Here is a 19,932-nt window from a genome sequence, read left to right as displayed (position 1 = left end):
GAGGAACTGACTCAGCTGGTCGGGGACCTGCAGCTCCCATCCCGAGGGGACTGGACCTGGGGGTGGCCCTGCGCTCAGGTGCCAGGGCTCCCTGCCCACACTTCAGAGCAGACCCACCGTGGGGAGGCTGGACATGCCCCACAGAGATGCCCCCTCGTTGTCCTAACACATCCAAACAGAGAACCCAGAGCAGGCCGGGTGTCTGGCGGGAGCTAGTGGCCCGGGGCTCAGTTACTGTAGGGCTGTCCATCTTCCCTAAGACTGACCAGAACCTCGAACCTAGAAAACCTGCCTGTGACTAAACGTTTCAAGAAGAGAAGTAGTTGTATAAATCAGCAAGTATTTATTTTAAATAATAAAACTACAGTTTTATACCATACATATTTACAAAAATGCTTTGCTATAGAAAAATAGAATCAATCACTGAATCCAGACCACCACAGTGGAGAACCTCCTGGTGAAGCTGTGTTTTTTCCCACACTGGAAACACAGAGTAGTCCCGTTTCTGCACACATTAGTGCACCGCTGCTACGTGTGGCCGCCCAGCTGTCTGCAGGCTGTGCCGACCACTGCCTCTGTCTCCAGGAAGCAGAGGCAGAAGTGATCCTTGCTGAGGAGGGCCATCGAATCTCCGCTTAAATGCCAGCACAGAGAAAGCACTGCAAAGTCACCTAGAGAGAGACAGGTGGCCAGAGGATTACAGCGGGAGAGGCCCAGATTCTGGGGGATGGGCACCCCCTTGTCCTGCAGGCCAGCACAGTGCCTGGAGTGACCCACATAGGCAGAGCCAGGGTGGAGCCCCAGAGCTGCCTCAAGTCAGGGAGAGGCTGCTTCTAACCCATAAAGCTGAGGGCAGCGGGTCCCCTGTGTGTCCGTCTTGAGGTTTACGCAAAGACTCTGAGGGCAGTTTCCCTGGAGTGCTGCCGGAGACAGCAGCTGGGCTTCAACAGTTCAGCCCGTGTGATGCCAGACTGCATACAGCAAGGCTGCCACGTCCGTGGCCTCGCAGATGTGCTTACCTTCCCCAGGCACCTGCACCGACATGCAGCCCGCTGGGGACCACAGGTAGAGCCTGCTGCCTCCCGTGCAGATGGCCAGCCGCGGCTGCTGCGGGTCCCACTGAAACGTGCGCACTGGGGACAGCTGCTCGAGCACCGCGAACAGCCTCAGCTTCTGAATGTCCCAGACCCAGACGGCATTGGGGATGTTGTCTGAGGAAGGAAGGACAGGGCACCGGTGTCATCCCTGCCTGGCTCCTCTGTGTTGGCCCTGCCCCTCTGCTCTGCTGTTGACACCACAGGAGGGGAGGGGAAGAACCGGTGGGGTGGGGTGGCTGCACCCTGCAGTCTGGGTTCAGTCGGGCCCTGTAGGGCTCCTGGCCAGGGCCAGGGTGGCCATCACGGGCTGTAAGGGGCTCAAATGTGTTTCTTTCTTTGGTGTTTTTTTTTTTTTTTTTTAGCCCTTTACAAATGGAGAAACCCTTAACAAAAGATGGGCTGCAGTGTGCCCAGCCCTGCTTTCTACTCAGCAGAGCGGAGCAAGTGAGCAGGGTGGAGGCCTCCTGACTCATGCGCCGGCCTACGGCTGCTGCAGGACAGAAGGCCCAGCGCCTCCAAGGAGCTTCTGTGAGCACCTCGGCTACTGCAGAAACGTGAAAGGAGGTGACGTGTCGGAAACCCCCAACTTCATTTTCTTTTCCAGTCGCTTCTACACCTGGGGCCACAGGACACAGTAAGGGGTGAGACAGCACCTGCGTCAGCACAACTGACCGTTCCTTGTCGCCAGGAAGTAGCTGTCAGGACTAAATGCCAGCATTCCTATGCCGATTTTCGGGTTTGCTCTGTCGGTAACAGGTTTCAGTGTCTGTAAGGAGACTGGGACAGAGGCGATCTCATCTAGAACACCAACAGGAAGAACACGCCATTGTCACCCTTTCGGGAAGTACACACGCAGCTGAGAGGCTGCTGTGCCTGCATCGGGCATCGCGAACCCAGCTCCTCTGTTCAAAGGGGAGGAAAGTGCGGCCCAAGGGCAGGAAGAGCTAAGCAAAGCCTGGCAGCCACAGCGAGGGGCCTGCCCGCAAGTGCCCCGGATGAGAGTGGCACCATCACCTGCCAGGCCCTACTAGGTGGGGGGTGGACCCCACGTGCCAGGGGCTGACTGGAGAGGGACATGGACAGGTCCTAGCTGCAATCTCAGCAGCTCCAATTCCTCAGCACTTTTCTGTCGACTACCAGCATCTGAGTTCACAATCCCTTCCACCTCAGCGTCAGTACCCTTAGACTTTCCGGCTGTGGAAGAACCATCATCACAGCAGAAGCAGGGGCTGTGGAACAAGGACGCCCCTGGGCTCCTGGGGAGCGCCTCCTGTGTGCCAGGCTGCACCTGTCCTGACCCCCATCCTGAGCACACACCGAGCCCCGGGGTGGGCCCGTCGGCACTTGGGGCACCGCTTCCTCTACCTGCAACCTTCAGATGCCCTCTTGCCCCTGTGGGGTGGGTGCTTTTACTATGCCCATTTCAGTGATGAGGAAACAGACACATAGGAAATGCCCAGAGTCAAGAGGCTGCATCAGAACCGGGCCTCAAGCCGGAGACAGCGCTCGGGAGCACCGCCGGCTTCCAGACCCACTCTGAGCGCCACCCACGGAAAAGTGTTTCTTTGAAAAACATCCATCCCCTCGGAGCTCCCGCTGTCAGATCCGGGTCTCCAGGGCTCATATTCAGTAACAGAAGCTGCACCTTCACGGCCCACTGTGCAATTCAGACCCCAGTCAACCTCCAGCCCACAGGCTGAGGGGCACGCTGGCTGGAAGCATGGAAAGGAAAAAAAAATTTTTTTTTTTTTAAACAGAAGGAACATCCGAAGTTTATCTGGACAACGAGGAATCTTGCATTAAAAAAGGAAAACAAATGACATCACATGTGCTACTTACATTTACTCTCTGAGCTCGGGAGAGGGCCGGCCCCGGCCCGGCGGGGCGGGAAGGAGAGGCAGCCCAGTCCCAGCTGTGGGCTCTTCTCGGCCTCCTTATACACCACCTGAAAGACACAAGGTGGCCACGCCCGGCTCAGGACAGGGACCCAGAAGCCAAGGATGGACGTGGCAAATGCCCATGACAGCGCATGGTCAACAGGCGTGCCTGCCATGACAGCTGGTCCTGCTGCCACCGGGAGAGACGGAAGCACAAACCCCGCAGTCCCGAGAGCTGAGATCACCCAGCCACCCTCTCTCGTGTCCTGCTGAGGAGCCCACCCTTTGAGACACAGGCAGCAAATATGTGCCCTGTGATTACAGATGGGAGACCACTGCAGCCACCATCATCCAGCAAGGGAGCGGGCTCAGCCTTCCCTCCGTGATAAGAGGATACAGAGAACACTTGCACCAACACAGCAGAGGCCCCGAGAGCAGCAGACACAGACCGGAGGTGGGGGCATCTGTGCCCAAGAGCCTGGCAAGCAAAGGACAGCGGCCCAGGCTCAGTGGAAGGCGGGCAGCCCCCACGCCCCTGAAGAGCCCCAGGTAAGGGAGTCACCTGGCCTGGTTCATGCCTTTAAAGCATGCTCTGCTGCTATGTGGCGAAGGGATTTGGAGAATGCAGGAATCGCAGGCAAACCTTCAGGACCTGTGTGGCCAGTCCTGCTCGGGCTCACCTGTCCAGACGCCCTGGCCTCCAGCCACACAAGCCACTGGCCAAGTCAGGAGGCCCCTTTGCCTGAAACACCCTTTCTGCCCAGACACCACGCGGCTCCTCAGCTCCTCCTCCTGGTCTTCACTTAAACACCCCTCCAGGATGCATCCCCGGCAGTGGCTGATCTGGCACGCGCAGCCCCAGCCACTCACTGGCCTCTTCATCGAATCCAAGCCGCCTTTCCCTCAGCTCTGTCGGTTACAGGTCAACACCAGGAGGGCAGCATTTGTCTCTGGCTCCCAGCTGGCTCCCAGCTCAGTGCCCGCTGCACACATGGATGCGTGGCCCACTCCTCGGGGCCTTTGCATTTCCTGTTCCCTTGGCCTGGAACGCTCCCTCCCCGAGTCCCTGATCACTGGTGCAGCATCTGTGCCTGCGATCCCTCGCTGGTGGCCACTCCCTGCCACCCCGTGGAGACACCCAGCTCTCCAGCCCCTTCCCTGTCTCTCCAGCCGCACTCTGCAAGTGCAGGGGTCTGTCTCTTCTTCTCTGGCTGCGGCCCAGAGCTCAGTGCCTGGCACGACAGCAGATGCCCAGTGTTTGGGGGCAGGAGACCCTGGCCACTCTGTACAGCACAGGGATCCGCATCCAGACAGACCACAAAGGAAACAACTGGACTGGGGTGGCGGCGGCAGAGGACAGGCCAGGGCAAGGCCCACTTCAGACCCTTTGGGCGGTGTGGAGGAGGAAGAACAAAGGCCAGGGCAGGGCCAGACGCGTGAAATGTCACAGTAGCAAGTTTACAGTGATGGAAGTGCCCGGTTAAATAATAAACCACAATCAAGAAAGCAAAGTGAAGGAGCAGTTTCCCACCGCCCTCCCCAACAGCCTGCTCAGGCAGAAACACGTGTTCCAGACTTACTATCTTGGGATCATTAATGGTTGCAGGATGCCCAAACTCCGTGATCATTTTCCAAGTCACGTGATTAAGGATGCGCACCTGAGGAAGGAAACCACGCACAGGTGAGGCAGGGCCCGGCCCGCTGGGCGGTCGGACTTCCTGAGTGCCCTGCGCTGGTTCCCACCTTTCCATCGTAGCTCCCAACTGCCAGGAACTGACTGCTGGGGCTCCAGGCCACAGACTTGATGCCCAGGGACCACTCGTAAGCGCTGTACGTGGACAACAACCGGCCGTCCAATGAGTACAGCAGAATCTTGTACTGCAGATGAGACATTTCAGTTAATAATGAATACACCCCAGTCGCCGGGAACACACCACAGACGCGGGTGCTGCAGAGTGACATTGGTGCAGATAGCACAAAGCTGGCAGGACTGTCTGCGTGGCCGTGGAAAAGCTGGAACTGCCAGCTAGAACTGAGATAGTCACGGAGAGGCAGTGAGAGCATGAGGAAAAAGGGGAAATTGGGAGGTCAACCTAATGGCTCGCTGATAAAAGTTCAACTCGGCCGGGCACTGTGGCTCACGCCTGTAATCCCAGCACTTTGGGAGGCCGAAGCTGGCAGATCACTTGAACACAGAAGCTCAAGAGCAGTCTGGGCAACACGGTGAAACCCCATCTCTACAAAGAATACAAAAATTAGCCGGGCGTGGTGGTGCATGCTTGTGGTCCCAGCTACTTGGGAGGCTGAGGTAGGAGGATCACTTGAGTCCAGGAGGTCGAGGCTGCAGTGGGCCGTGATCACACCACTGCACTCCAGCCTGGGTGACAGAGCAAGACCCTGTCTTTTAAAACAAAGCTCAACTTGTTATCTGAAATAAGATAAAGCAAACTATATTGCAGCATTCAGAAAGCATGAAATTCCGGGAAAAGCTCTCGAAAGCAAACATGTCACCTGGTCATCTTCATACCTCCAAGCAGGTGTCCCACACTGCCAGCACACAGCCGTTTGGGGCCCACTCAATCCCTGTGAGATCCTGGGTGTCCGTATCAAAATGCTTCCAAAGGAAGGGGGGGAAACATTAAATTTGGAAAATATTTTCGTAAATAAATTGCATTTATGACTGATGTTCTTAACGCACTTAATTTCCTTATATAGAAATTGACAAAATCTCAACAGCTCTATCCTGGAAATGCATGAAATCCCTGTAGAGCTGCTGCTGGGGCTGCACCGCCACAGGTGCCAGCGTCAGTGCCTGGCCAGCCCCCGAGGGCGGCTTGGTCTCCCCGCGCCTGCACTCGTGTGCACACTCTCCCCCTCACCTTTCCTTGCCTGGCCAGCCCCCGAGGGCGGCTTGGTCTCCCCACGCCTGCACTCATGTGCACTCTCCCCCTCACCTTTCCTTGCCTGGCCAGCCCCCGAAGGTGGCTTGGTCTCCCCGCACCTGCACTCATGTGCACACTCTCCCCCTCACCTTTCCTTGCCTGGCCAGGCTCACTCCTTTAGACCCAGCTCAGACAAGTCCCTTCCAGAGCACTGCCTGGATCCCGGGTTCTGCGCTCTGACAGCATTCCAGAGGTTGCTCTACCTTAATGATGGATTGTGCTGGAATCGTGTTCATATGTCTGCTGTGGGGGCAGTGCCCTCTGTGCCTGGGCACCTGGCAGAGCACCCTGCCTAATGCAGGCCCTCAGTCAAGGTGAACTTCCACGTCCCCCCCCACTCCCGACGTGGCACACACATGCGCAAACACCATCACAAAGGACAAGGAAAAGGGCTCAGATGTGACAGCATATTCACTTTTAAAACACCTGGGCATGCGTCCTTTTCACCAAGTCTCCTGAACACACAAGCGGGTGCCACTGGAAGTGATTCGCAGTGCACCTGCCCTTTGTTAATACAACATCACCTTGCTCCATATCCTACCAAAGATCCCCTGGAATCTGGAAGGATCTACTTCACTCGATCCCTCCGCAGTCAGCAGGACAACTTTATTCCAGTCTGGGGGACGCCTTACCCGCAGGAGCTGCCAATCACTGCAGACGAAGATGCTCACATAATCTTTGCAGTCGCGCCGTTCTGCCAGCGCCATGTAGCGGCCGTCCCTGGTGAAGGTGATTCCTGCAGGAAGAGGCAAATGCACTGAAATCAAGCGGCCACAAAATCAAGCAAGAGAAACCACAGTAGTAATTCACCAGGAAGGAGGAGGAAAAGAAAGCAGAGGTGAAAAGAAGGGAAATGGCACAACGCCGAGCACTGCTCCTCAGACAGACAAGAACATTCTAGTGCAGAGGAGAAACCCAAGGCACGGTGGCTTCACCCTCACAACGCAGTGTGTGCTGGGGGAAGCTGTACACACACAGGAGCTGGTTTGGAAGGCTCTGTCAAAAATACCAAGTGGTGTGACCTCTGATTAATCACAAATATGAGTGAGAAACACAGGCCTTCGAGTCCCCCCATGTCTAAGCTGCGGGACACCCAGGGCTATCTCCAGCTAGGCAAAAGGCAGCTGGTTCCTACCATATTTATTTTACCTTTGAATTTAATTATTTGGAAGAAGTAAACTGAAGATGAAAATGTGTGGCCAGGCATGGTGGCTCACGCCTGTAATCCCGGCACTTTGGGAGGCTGAAGCAGGTGAATCGCTTGAGCCTAGGAATTTGAAAGGAGCCCAGACAACTTGGTGAAACCCCGTCTCTACAAAATATCAGCCGGCTGTGGTGGTGTGTGCCTGTAGTCCCAGCTACTCAGGAGGCTGAGGTGAGAGGATCACTTAAGCCCAGGAGGTCGAGGCTGCACTGAGCTGTGATCGTGTCACTGCACTCCAGCCTGGGTGACAGAGCAAGACCCTGTTTCAAAAAAGTAATAATAAGATGAAAATTTGGAAGAAACTTTAGTTGAAAATGTTAAACTCTTATTTTCCAGTTCTGTATTAGCTTAAAAAGCCCTAGGCCAGAATTCATCATTCATGAGTGAAAAGAATACCTCAAATGACGAAACCACGGTGTCCACTCCTATCAAGAGATATGTATCTCATCTGGAGGGACGCTAATATTCCAACTATAAGAATAAGAGTGTGATTGCATTGCATTCAAATGCAATTTCCAAACCGCTGGCAGCAACGGAGAAAAATGAAAGCATCATTCCAACTGTGTATGTTTCATTCCGCAAAAAGACAGTGCGGTGTCGTCCAGGACTCAGGAGTGGCACCTCCCACTAGCTCTGCGCGGTCCAGTTAGACGCGCTGGCAGTGGGCCACCCTGCGCCGGCCCCCTTTCTTCCAGATGGCTCACAGGCTTCCACAAGGAAGGGACACTGGTCACATATCCCTCTGGGATGCCCAGAGATGACAGGCAAGACCTCCCCCTTTCGCAGACATCATATTTAGTCCACAGAAGAGAGAAAGCTCAGAACTGGATGCCTGAGGTGGGCCTCTCAACAGGCATCGGCTGGAAGGGGTCTGAACGCCCAGCTCTGCCACCAAGGTCAAGGGGACCGGCATCAACGCCACCGTTCTTCCATGTCTTAGGCCACGTTGTCTTGAGTCACTGTGGTCATGTTTTAAAAGGGGACTCTTGCCTTTTTGAGACACATATGGAAATATTTACAGATGAAGCATGAGGAGACCTAAGGTCTCCTTTAGAAGAGCCCAAGGGGGTTGGCTATGTGTTGATATGCTGCTGAAGCTACTTCTGCCTCTTTGAAACTTCCCGTGACAAAAAAGTCAAACAGCTGCAAAGAAATGGCTTTTGCGTGGCTCCGATCGACTCACCCTGCAGACAAGCTTTCGGGTATTTGATGTAAGACACGGATTTTGTGCACAAGGACCAGACGGTTATCCGCAGCTGTTGGGGGAAAGGGGAAAGAGAAAGGAAACACTTCTTTAGCATCATCAGAGACCGTCTCAATCCTCAACCCGCCCACGCGTCCCCAAGCACAGGCCTGACTGCTGGAGTGGATCTATCAGGACCTGGGGGATGCCTGCCCTCCTACCGGAATATTCAAATGCGTATTTTACTGTGGTTACGGTAAATTTGGTGTTCTTGGTTTTCTGTTGTTGTTGTTTTATACCAAAATTGAGTGACATAAAGTTAAATCCAAGTGCTTTTTCATTAGCTTTTTCAAAGTGACCACAGGTTGCATGTTATAATAACCCTGAGTTACTCAGAGAAAAATCTTGATCTAGAAACCACCACGGATTCAGTCTCCTTTATGGGAAGACAGAGGATCTGGAGATTGGATGCAGCCACTCCGGGGCTCCCCAGGGGGCTGTGAGCCTGCATCTGCAGCCCTGAGGCAGGAGCAGCCACTCAACACCCAAGAAGGTGGCCGTCTGCCTCCTGCATGTGCTCGCTGGCCTGGCTGCATCTGCAGAGGGTTCTAGAACATGCGCTGCTGGACTGTCCACTTTTCCACCCCTTTCCCTGACTCAGGGAGCTGAGAGCTGACTAGGCTGGCACAGTGAGGCCAAAAGATGATTTTCTAACCAGGCCGACGAGGGCGTGCCTGCTGAGGGAGAGGCACCGCAGTGGGTGGTCCAGCCCTCCCCGTGGCAGTGCCGCGGGACTTCCAGGGCTGCTGCGTCCCTCCACCTGCATTTCCCACTGAGACCCCGTGGAGCCTACCAGGGAATCATCTTGCTTCCCATATCCCCGGCCCACTGATGAATCTGGTAGTTAACTGAAATGTGGCCGAGGTGCGGGGACACAAGGTGCGGGGTGGGGTGCTGACTGCCAGCTCCATGTGTGGGGACACAGGGCTGCGCAGCTCCATGCGGGGTGGCGTGCTGACTGCCAGCTCCGTGTGTGGGGACACAGGGCTGCGCAGCTCCATGCGGGGTGGGGTGCTGACTGCCAGCTCCGTGTGTGTCAGGCAGGGGTCCTCGCTGAGGATGAGGCCCGAGGTGGGGGACCGCCTCCAGCAGCGTAAGTGGGGCCGCAGCATGTGGGGCACAGCGTGTCCACAGTGTCACTCCTGCAAACGCTGCCAGGCTGTCACTATAGGATATTAACAAATGATTTAATTTAAATGTCTACACATCATCTCTTCTTACAAGAGAAAAGAAAATCTGATGTCTGTAATTGTTTCTCCAAACAACATATACAGCGTTCAGGAGAGAAGTCCTGAACACACAGGTAGTAGATCAACGAGCTCCAGGGGTCACGTGGCAGCACGGAAGGGCTCCTGTGCTGATGCTGAACCCGAAACACACTGGCCGTTCTGGGGACCATGCCTCGGAACTCCAGCTGCACAGAGCACTTGCTCCTCTAACAGCTCTGCAAGCTGAGGCCAAGGAGGGCGCTGGGGCCTGAGCGAGGAAGCGTGCTACTTCCCACCAGCGTGTCTGAGGCTGAAACCTTGCCCGAGCCTCTCAGCATCAGCAGGGTGGGTGCAGCGCCTGAGGCTCTGAGCATCAGCAGGGCGGGGTGGAGCGCCCGAGCATCTCAGCATCAGCAGGGCGGGGTGGAGCGCCCGAGGCTCTGAGCATCAGCAGGGCAGGGTGGAACGCCCGAGGCTCTGAGCATCAGCAGGGCGGGGTGCAGCGCCCGAGGCTCTGAGCATCAGCAGGGCGGGGTGGAGCGCCCGAGCATCTCAGCATCAGCAGGGCAGGGTGCAGCAACCGAGCATCTCAGCATCAGCAGGGCAGGGTGCAGCAACCGAGCATCTCAGCATCAGCAGGGCAGGGTGCAGCAACCGAGCATCTCAGCATCAGCAGGGCGGGGTGCAGCGCCCGAGCCTCTCAGCATCAGGAGAGTCCATGTGCCACCCAGGGCAGAGACCTGCCCTCCAGAGCCTACTGCAGAGTCACAGGAGAAAAGCACATCTCCCACCTGTGGCCCTGCATCCCTGTGGGGTGCACCTGGCCGAGGCTCCCCACTCAGGCACATCTTAGGAAACACACGGAGCACTTTAAGCCTGATTTTTACCTTCATCTCACAAAAACAAAGAAACAAAAACCTTTAAAAGATAACTGTTTGCAACTTTTAAAAACCCAATAAGAAAAAAAGGTAGTTAAATATACACCTTCATCAGCGCTGTTACCTTCCACTGACCACTGGAGAAGCCAGCGGAGGAGACCCGTGGGATGGGCTCCACAGCACTCAGCAGCAGGAAGAAAGGACCAGAGGGATCCACATGACCCAGAGCACTCAGGAGGGAAGGAAGGGCCGCTGATCCACGCTACGACCCAGTGTGCTGAAGACAGAAGGAACGGGCCACCGATCCACACCACAACTCAGCATGCTCAGGGTGAGAGGAATGGGCCACGGATCCAAGCCATGACCCAGTACACTCAAGACGGGAGGAACAGGCCACTGATCCATGCCACGACCCAGCACTCTCTCCACGCCATGACCCAGCACTCTCAAGATGGAGGAACAGGCCACCGATCCACCCCACAACCCAGCACACTCAAAACCAGCAACATGCCAGGGGAAAGGAAGCAGACGCACAGCTCCACGCACCATGGCTCTGTGCAGATGGGATTCCGAGTAGGCAGTGCTGCTCGCCCCGCAGCAGGCACCGGCTGCCGGACACAGGTGGGAGACGGACTGAGCACAAGGGGCACGAGGAGCCCCATACCACCGGTGAACAGTCTTGGTCCTGATTGTGGTGGCAACGACGTGCAAAGTGACTCACTCAACTGTACTGTTAAAGTGGGTGAATTCTATTGCTTATAAATTGTTTTAATTGCCTTTATTCAGATATAAGAAAAAGTTTTCAGTCTGGATATATTTTTAAAGCTAACTATAGACTATTTACAACATACACACTCAAGTTTAAGGATGCAGAAATGTAGAAGGTAAAAGGATAGAAAAAGACATATCAAGAAAATCCTAACCAAGAGAAAGGTGGCACTGCCGCATTCGTACGGGATAAATCAGACTCTGAAACAAAAAGAACCGTGAGACATAAAGAGGAATACTTTACAACAAAAGGCCTGGGCCACCGCGAAATCATGAAAACTGCTTCACTAGGAAATCTGTTTACAAACAGTTAAAAGTTTGTATGCAGCTAACAACAAAGTCTCAAAAATCCACTTAAAAATCTGGCAGAGCCGGGCGCACTGTTGTGCACCTGTAATGCCAGCTATACAGGAGGCTGGGAAGGAAGGATTGCGTGAGTTTAGGAGCTCAAGACCAGCCTGGAAAACAAAGGGAGACCCCAACTCTACAAAAAAATTGTTTTTAAAAAATCTGACAGACTACAAGAGCAATGAAGAGGAATCAGTCCCATCAGATATTCAAACACACCATAGAACCTCAATAATGTAGACAGTGTGGTGCTGGCACATACGTGGACCAACAGTGGACTGGAATGGAAACCAGAAGTGATCCTGCAGGTATAATGGAACTGAGTTCCTGCTATAGCTGGTGAAGACAGTCTTCTAAATAAATGCTGCTGGGAGCTGGGCACGGTGGCTCACACCTGTAATCCCAGCACTTTGGGAGGCCGAGGCAGGCAGATCAACTGAGGTCGAGAGTTTGAGACCAGCCTGACCAACATGAGAAACCCCATCTCTACTAAAAATACAAAATTAGCCAGGCGTGGTGGCGCATGCCTGTAATCCCAGCTACTCGGGAGGCTGAGGCGGGAAAATCGCTTGAACCTGGGAGGCGGAGGTTGCGGTGAGCTTGGATCACACCATTGCACTACAGCCTGGGGGACAAGAGCGAAACTCCATCTCAAAAAAAAAAAAATGCTGCTGGGAAAAGGTAGAAATGGATTCAGACCCCACAGTGTGCCCCACCACGTGAACCTGCTTCATTTAAATGGAGCATGTGTGAGCGTCTGTGTGTAATGAAACAAGATAGGAAAGCACTCAACCTCACCGAGAATTAGGGAAACGCAAACTAAATCCAAACTGCAGTATCATTTAGTCGCCTGGATGGAATCATTGTAATCCTGCCACAAAAGCCTTGGCAAATGAAACCTCTCCATCTGCTACGGCCAAGCAAGGCTCTCCTAGAGAGGCTCTCCGGGTATGTGCCCAGGAGACGGGGACAACACGTTCACAGCCACACCGTCCGTGGCGACGCACACGTCCAGCAGGCGAGGACTGAATGGCGTTCCTCACGAGGAAGGGAAGGCCCAGCGATGCCTGTCAACACGGAGGAGTCTAAAAGCAGTGACGGGGAACAGCAACAGCAGAGACTGCAAAGTACAAGCCCCTATAAATCAACTTTACACTGCACAGCAAGCAATGTGGTGTTTAGAGTGAGACTCTATACAGTGAGACTCAAGAACAGTGAGGATGTGATTCATGCAAGACGTGGGGCAAAGGTGCCCTCGGGTGGGGAGGGCATTGCTACGAGGAAGAGAAGGGCTCTGAAAGCGTGGCGGTGCTCCGCTGCAGGCCTCGGGCTGAGCCGCTTTTGATGCCTCACTGAACCTCGTCTAAAGGGCGCAAGCTTGCCTTTTCACGTTAAAACGCAAGAGGCAGGGACGTCTCCCATGCTCCACAGCACCCTCACGTGGGGTGGTGCCTTCACAAGTGGATCCAGTGGCCCCACTAAGCCCCAGACATGGGGTTGCGCCTTCGGAAGGGGACCCAGTGGCCCCACTAAGCCCCGGACATGGGGTTGCGCCTTCGGAAGGGGACCCAGTGGCCCCGCTAAGCCCCGGACATGAGGTGGTGCCCTCGGAAGGGGACCCAGTGGCCCCGCTAAGCCCCGGACATGGGGTTGCGCCTTCGGAAGGGGACCCAGTGGCCCCGCTAAGCCCCGGACATGGGGTGGTGCCTTCGGAAGGGGACCCAGTGGCCCCGCTGAGCCCCGGACATGGGGTGGTGCCTTCAGAAGGGGACCCAGTGGCCCCGCTGAGCCCCGGACATGAGGTGGTGCCTTCGGAAGGGGATCCAGTGGCCCCGCTAAGCCCCGGACATGGGGTTGCGCCTTCGGAAGGGGACCCAGTGGCCCCGCTAAGCCCCGGACATGGGGTCGCACCTTCGGAAGGGGATCCAGTGGCCCCGCTAATCCTCGAACGGGCCTGGTCCTTGCTCTTGTGAATGAGACTGATGGATGGTGCCCGCAGCTCACTTCCTGGCCAGCACGTCTGGAATTCCGGTTTTGTTTCCTCACTTGCAACCATTAAAGTTCGCATGCAAAGTTGGAGACGCATTTTGACATCTTGGTCAAGATGCCCCATGCCTTGAGGTTACCGGTCCTCGTCCACCACCTGGTCTTAACGTTTCCTCTAAGGCCACCAGCAAAGTGGTCATGACCTTAGTCTTAGGTTGAACAATGTCATCTAAATGTACTCTATGAAAAATCAGTTTGTTCTGTAGCAAAGGTGTTTTCAATATTGGTGTGTGTGACATGGGATGCTCAACAAAACCAGGCTTTAATCCATCTTTTAAGGTTTCTAAACTCTATAGATGGTAGTTTTCCTTCTGGGCCATTTAATAAGATAATACAACAAGGCTGACCCCACGACATGAGCCCTTCTCAAGGGCAGATTTGGGCCCAAAGCATTACAGGCCTGAAGACTGTTAGACACGGCTGCGTGAAAAGCTCAAATTATCCTCTCTGAAACACTCAGGCCGAAAGTGCCTTCCAATGTCAATACATAGTGCGGAGACATTGGTGGGCCTTTGTTTCCTGTCTTATTCTCTGACAGCCCATAATAGCAGACATCAGATTTGGAGTATTTTTTAAAATCGAAACTGAAAAATATGTAAAGCCAGCCAGCCATCTGAAGCAGTTGATTCAGCAACCCTCATGGCTGGATAAAACTTTATCCCAGCCGATGCCAGCTTGAAAAAAGCCGAATGAAACCCTACAGAGCATCTGCAGCCACACGCTGGGAGAAATCCTCCCAGGTGCCATCATCTACGTGGTGTGCGCGGCGCAGCGGGATGGGCGGGTTGCCGAGGTGCAGCCAGCAGCCCAGACAGCTATGAGCACTCAGTGGACTTGGGCCCAAACACTGGGATCCAACTCCATCAGAAAAGCACATTATTAAAGGAATTCGTCCATTTTTCTGTATCTTAAAAAGACACTGCGGACACCAAAGACCTGGTATCTAAACACTTGACATATGCCTAATTTTAACTTAAAATGCAGTCTCCTATCTCAGATCCCTCTGATTTATTCTCGGATGTCAACATTCCCCTCCGCATTGAGCTCAGCACGGAGGCTGTTGTGCGGTACCTAGAGCAGGTGAATGGGCGGCTGCCGACCGCCCCGAGCCACGCCCCCAGGCCAGGCTCCTGAAGGAAAGGTGCGAGCCGGCTCATATCACAGCGCATTTTCTATCGTTGAATTAAAGGGACTGCCGAAATCCTAAAAAATCTAAATTAAGATTTTTAAAATGTTTTTTCTTCAAAACTGGACAAAAGATCAGACAATAATACTTAGTGGCTTATAATGCTCTGACCTAAAATATACACACCACTATATACGCTCCCCGGCTCCCTCCAACCCCGCCAATCTACCAGCCACTCGGGAGCCACCTCAGTCATCAGCCCCAGGGCAGCAGACAGTGCCTGTGTTCACGACACCCTTATCTGACTCAGTAGCAGCCCAAAGCACGGGCGGTGGGGCTCGCAATCTGGATACGCCAAAGAGAAGCCGCAAAGTGCTTCCTTTAAATGACAAGCTGAAAGTTCTTGACGCAACAAGGACAGAAAAAATCCTATGCTGAGGTTGTTGCTCAGATCTTCAGTAAGACCAAATCTTCTATCCATGCAATTATAAACAGTATATTGTTATCCTTGTTCTATACTATGATTGTTGCTAATCTCTTACTGTATCTAATTTATAAATTAAATGTATCACAGGTATGCTGTATAGGAAAAAACACAGGAAATACAGGGTTTGGTACGATCTGAATCCCCTGGTGGTCTTAGAATGAATCCCCTGAGGATAAGGGGAGACTAGCATACTCCAAACACACCCCCTCTCGCACTCCCCAGCTGTTTCGGGAGCAGAGGACAGGATCACATGGCCAATAAGGTGTCTTGGGGCTGACACTTACATGGAATTCCGTGGTGTTGAGAATGTGGCGCCCGTCCGGGCTCCAGCACGAGGCCACCAGCCCGGCTGAGCCCTCGTCTATTTTGCAGTGCCATTCGGGCTGCTCTAAAGACCAGACCTGGATTGAGAGAAGAAAGAAACACGCAAGTGCAAACTCATCAGCACCGAGAGACAGCGAGGCCTCGCCGAGAGACAGCTCGCTTAAACGCAGCGGAGACCCGACCGCACAGGGTGTCTTCAAACTCATCAGCAGTCTATAGCGAGGCCTCGCCGAGAGACAACTCCCTTTAAACCAACGGAGACCCGATCGCACAGGGTGTCTTTTAGAACCTTTCATGATGAAGGGCTGGTGCTGGATTCCACTGTAAAAGTAAGCCACGCTTCTTGGTGATTTCATTTCGTTGCCGTTTTAAAACTGTTTATTCACATTGTCATTCCTAAGACCTCATTCAGTTAAGCTTTGGACACAGAAGAAAACACGACTTCTTAGGACTTCCTGAAACACACCACATCCGAGTGGCTAGATTGCTGTCAACACCTCCGTTTCTCAACTATATTGCTTAGAAATTAAGACGACATTGGAGTTTCCTTAGTTTAAATGTTCTTAAACTTTAGAGAACATTATAATTTCAAAAGAAAACTGGCTTTGAGCTGCACGGACTTTTTTTTCAAACTAGAAAGGCACAGAACAAAACCCCTCCTTCCCAGGGGCCCTCAGAAGGTGTCCAGATTCTAAGCGACACGGCAGCACACACCTGCACCAGCCCTCGCTTGTACATGGCGCACAGGATGAAGAGCGAGTCTGCCGACCACTCGATGTGCTGGATCTGATCTAGGCACGTGTACAGCTGAAGGATCTGAAGGGTGTTCACATCCCGGACCACTAACCGGTACTGGACACAGGAAGCCTAAAAAATATGAGAAAGCAAGCACCTGACATTCTCCACTCCAAAAGAGGGGGGCCTTCGGAATGCTACTGCCCTGGCCTTCAGTGACTGTGGCCTTCTCTCCTGCCAGAGGTTTCATGTCTAGATCACCAGTGACATCCCCAGCCCCTAAAGATCAGTTCAGTTCATACAAGGGTAATGTTGAAATATACAAGCCAGGTTTTAAAATTGCTATACTCTATTGTAAAGTATAAAAGTATGTTTTAACTCGCTACTTAAAGCTTTAAGACATTTTAAAGTCCCTTCTTATCTGTATGTTAAAAACTAAGCTTAAATGGGAAGTAGCATTGGGAGAAAGCTCTTCTGTGAACTAATAACCAAAATCCTCTGCTAGTTTTATAAACACTTTTGGACAATTTCCTCAAATTTATAAAGGATAAGAATTGAGGCTTCACAGATGACAACGAAAATGGCAAGGAATGCATCAATCTTCTTATGCAGTGCCGAACTCAGAGCCAAAACAACAGAAGATCAAAAGACAGGCTTTCACTTCTGCACACGTAAAGACGCTTCACAAATGCTCATTTATGTCCATTAACCTATTCCTAACACGAAACGGGAAATGTTTAAGTGTTAGTACTATTTTCTTAAAGATAGTTTCTTCTTGTCCATATTTGTTCATTATGTCCCTATCCAAGCAAACAATTTCAAGTATAAATAACGCCTGAGTACTCACCTGCTGAATGTATATTATACTACAGTTTCAAGATCAAGAACTGATGTTTAAATGTTAACTGCTTCGTTAGTTTTACTTATCAAGGTCAAAGTAGTTTGTGTTTTATGAACCGATATCAAAAAAGAAAGCCACATTAGTTTTCCATGGGAAAAAAGAGAGATGGGCGGGTGACAGCAGATTGGAACAAGGAGCTACCACAGCACTTACTTTCTCACACTGTAGCTTTGAAAACTGTGATCAGTTACAGTGAATTCCTTATGAAATGGAATATTTTTACCAACACCTTGAGGAACCATATAAACTCTACTGCAAGATATGAAAACTAGAAACATGGACCTGCTCTCCCCAGTCCTCAGGGCTTTCAAGAAGGTGATTCCAGTAACAGATCATTACCAAGTGTTTCAGGGTATTTTGACCAGAGTGTACAAGCTGGAAAAAAACACCCAAGTTAAGCAAGCAGATGTAATCTTTCTCCTTATAATTCACTGAAATTTTCATAAATGGTAAAAACAAAAAACAAACCTCTCATTTAATTGAGGAGGGGGGCACATTGAAAATATACCAAGGCTGAGATGCCATTTAAACTAATGAGGTTTTCTGTTTTGTAGCTGATGCTATTTTATGTGATTTGGAATAAAACCTCCCTGAAGAGGTAAAAAACGTAATTTGAGAGTTAAACTCTCAAAAGCTAGACAGAGCACAGGAATGTCAGGAGAGGCAAAACCTGAAAAAGCATCATGATACATCAGTCAGTTAGTACAAGTGGTGGATAAGGAAAATGAAGCCCACTTTTTACGAGGCATGTTTCTTCTTAGTGGCTTTCCAATGTCAATTGTCCCCCTCTTCTGAGGACATACGTACTAGGCATCCGGGTTATCCCTCTCTTCTGAGGATATACACTACTAGGCATCCAGGTACATACACTATATGTTTTGAAGCTTAAAGTTATAGCTCTGTGATTTAAGCACCCTTCTGCCACCCATGGAACGAAGACCTCAAATCCCAGCCATGAGGACAACTATTTCCTTACCTGGGGATAGAATACTAGTATTTAAATCATTTATTCGGCATGTGGTAGAGGAGAAGAGAATTAGAGGAGAAGCAGAGATGACAAAGTAGCCACACCACTTACCAGTTTACAGGCAACAGAATGATCAATTTGCCTTTTGTGACAAAGTAACAACAAAGAGCCGACATCTCCTATACCCTCACCTGTGTGCAGTCGGCACTGCCGATACCCACCTTTCCAAGGGCACCTCCCCAGACCCCCCACCTGTCTAGGGTATCTTCCTGGGTCCCGCACCTGCCCGGGCACCTGCCGGGGTCCTGCACCTGTCCGGCCCCCATATCTGCTTGGGGTACCTGCCTGGGCCCCGCACCTGCTTGGGGCACCTCCCCGGGCCCTCCACCTGTCTAGGGTATCTTCCTGGGTCCCGCACCTGTCTGGGGCACTTGCTCAGACCCTGCACCTGCCCCGGGTACCTGCCCGGGCCCCGCACCTGTCCGGGCACCGCACCTGCAGGATCCCCAAGCTGCCTCCACCCACGCGGCCGCCCCCGGCCCTGCCCGCCGGGGACGCTGGCACCGAGGATGTCCTGCCCGTGGCCCAGGTCCCCGCCGCTCACCAGGTACTTGCCGTCCGGGGAGAACTTGCAGAGTAAGCTGGAGAGCTTGAATACCTCGGAGAAGTTCATGGCCGCCGCCTGCCGCGGGCGCCACCCTGCGCCCGAAAACCCGCGGGACCCCTGGGCGCGCAGCAGTCTGCAACAGCCGACGCCGGCCTCCGAGGCCGGAAGTCAGAAGGCGGAAGTGAACTGCAGCCTATCAGCGCCGCCGGTGTCCGCGCGGCATTGTGGGGCTTGTAGTTCTTCTGCCGCAGGGCTTTAAAGGAAACGCCCACGTTTCTTCCGACCAGGGATTTCCGACCCGAGAACCTTACCTCAAAGGCCGGCAGGCCTTTGAGCACCTCCAGCTAGGGCTGCTGATAAAAACGTAGAAAGCACAGTAAAATGTGAATTTCAGATTCACAACAAATCTAGTTATAAGTATGTTCCCAAATATTGCACGGGACATGCTAATACGGAAAAATTACTCGCTAATCTGAAATTCAAATTTAATTGAGCGACCTGTGTGTCTGCGTGTGTATACACATGCATATATATTTATATTTATATGTAAATGTATGTTTACATGTAAATATATGTTTGCCTACAAATATATCTTTAATAAGTAATACGGTGTCTGTCGCACATATATCATATCGTGTATGTAATGTATAAGTATTTATTTCGTTTGGTTGGGGTTTTGTTTGCTTTTGCTGAGTCCGACCCCTCTACCTGCCGCCTGGCCCTTGCCTCACGCTCCAGTGCCACTGAGATCAAGGAGAGAACGAATTTGCCGCTGACTGGGCAGAGCGAGCGCGTGGATCGCGGGCACCGCCCGTTCATCACCCGCGCGCATCTGGGCTGGCACCGGGCGAAGAATCGTGCGGGTCTGGGACCTGGGGGCCCAGAGGGAGCGAGCTCCTGCGCGGGCGCTCGGTCCGCAGGTTTCGCAGGCTCAGGGGCGTGCCTCGTTCTCACCCCCACTCCGGACCCCGGTCCTCTTCCCTAGACAGCGGCCCCCTCCACCCCTGGCTCCCGCAGGCCGCTAGTAGTCCGCGCCAGGCCCCGCCGGCGCCTCTAGGGCCCCCCAGATCGCGCAGACCCTGACATCCCCGCCTGGCCCTGGGTTCTGGGAGCTGAGAGCCGGCCAGGGTCCTGCTCGTACCTCCGGGCGCCCAGCCTCGGGTCTGCTCCCGGC

General features: G+C 53.0%; 1 protein-coding gene across 4 annotated transcripts; it reads right to left on the bottom strand.

Moving 5' to 3' along the window:
* Positions 1 to 323: 323 nt before the first annotated feature.
* On the bottom strand, positions 324 to 19,079 carry WRAP73 (WD repeat containing, antisense to TP73). 4 transcript variants are annotated; one of them, XM_003805379.5, is made up of 12 exons: positions 18,756 to 19,079; positions 16,263 to 16,415; positions 15,509 to 15,625; positions 8,304 to 8,376; positions 6,549 to 6,652; positions 5,502 to 5,588; positions 4,718 to 4,852; positions 4,555 to 4,632; positions 2,937 to 3,042; positions 1,770 to 1,895; positions 1,020 to 1,211; positions 324 to 671 (listed from the first exon to the last, which is right to left on the bottom strand). In XM_003805379.5, exons 1-12 carry the CDS (start codon positions 18,822 to 18,824, stop codon positions 529 to 531), a joined length of 1,383 nt encoding a protein of 460 aa, XP_003805427.4. In that variant the 5' UTR covers positions 18,825 to 19,079; the 3' UTR covers positions 324 to 528. The 4 variants fall into 4 exon arrangements, with proteins under 4 accessions (XP_003805427.4, XP_008968973.4, XP_054954976.2 ...); XM_008970725.4 differs by lacking the exon at positions 4,718 to 4,852 and having other exon boundaries at positions 18,756 to 18,939; XM_055099001.2 differs by lacking the exons at positions 15,509 to 15,625; positions 16,263 to 16,415 and having other exon boundaries at positions 18,756 to 18,939.
* Between the last annotated feature and the right edge of the window lie 853 nt (positions 19,080 to 19,932).

Source organism: Pan paniscus, chromosome 1 (assembly GCF_029289425.2).
Source record: "Pan paniscus chromosome 1, NHGRI_mPanPan1-v2.0_pri, whole genome shotgun sequence".
Classification (NCBI taxonomy): domain Eukaryota; kingdom Metazoa; phylum Chordata; class Mammalia; order Primates; family Hominidae; genus Pan; species Pan paniscus.
The sequence above is the reverse complement of the archived record's forward strand: the minus strand, read 5'-3'. Positions and strand labels throughout refer to the sequence as shown.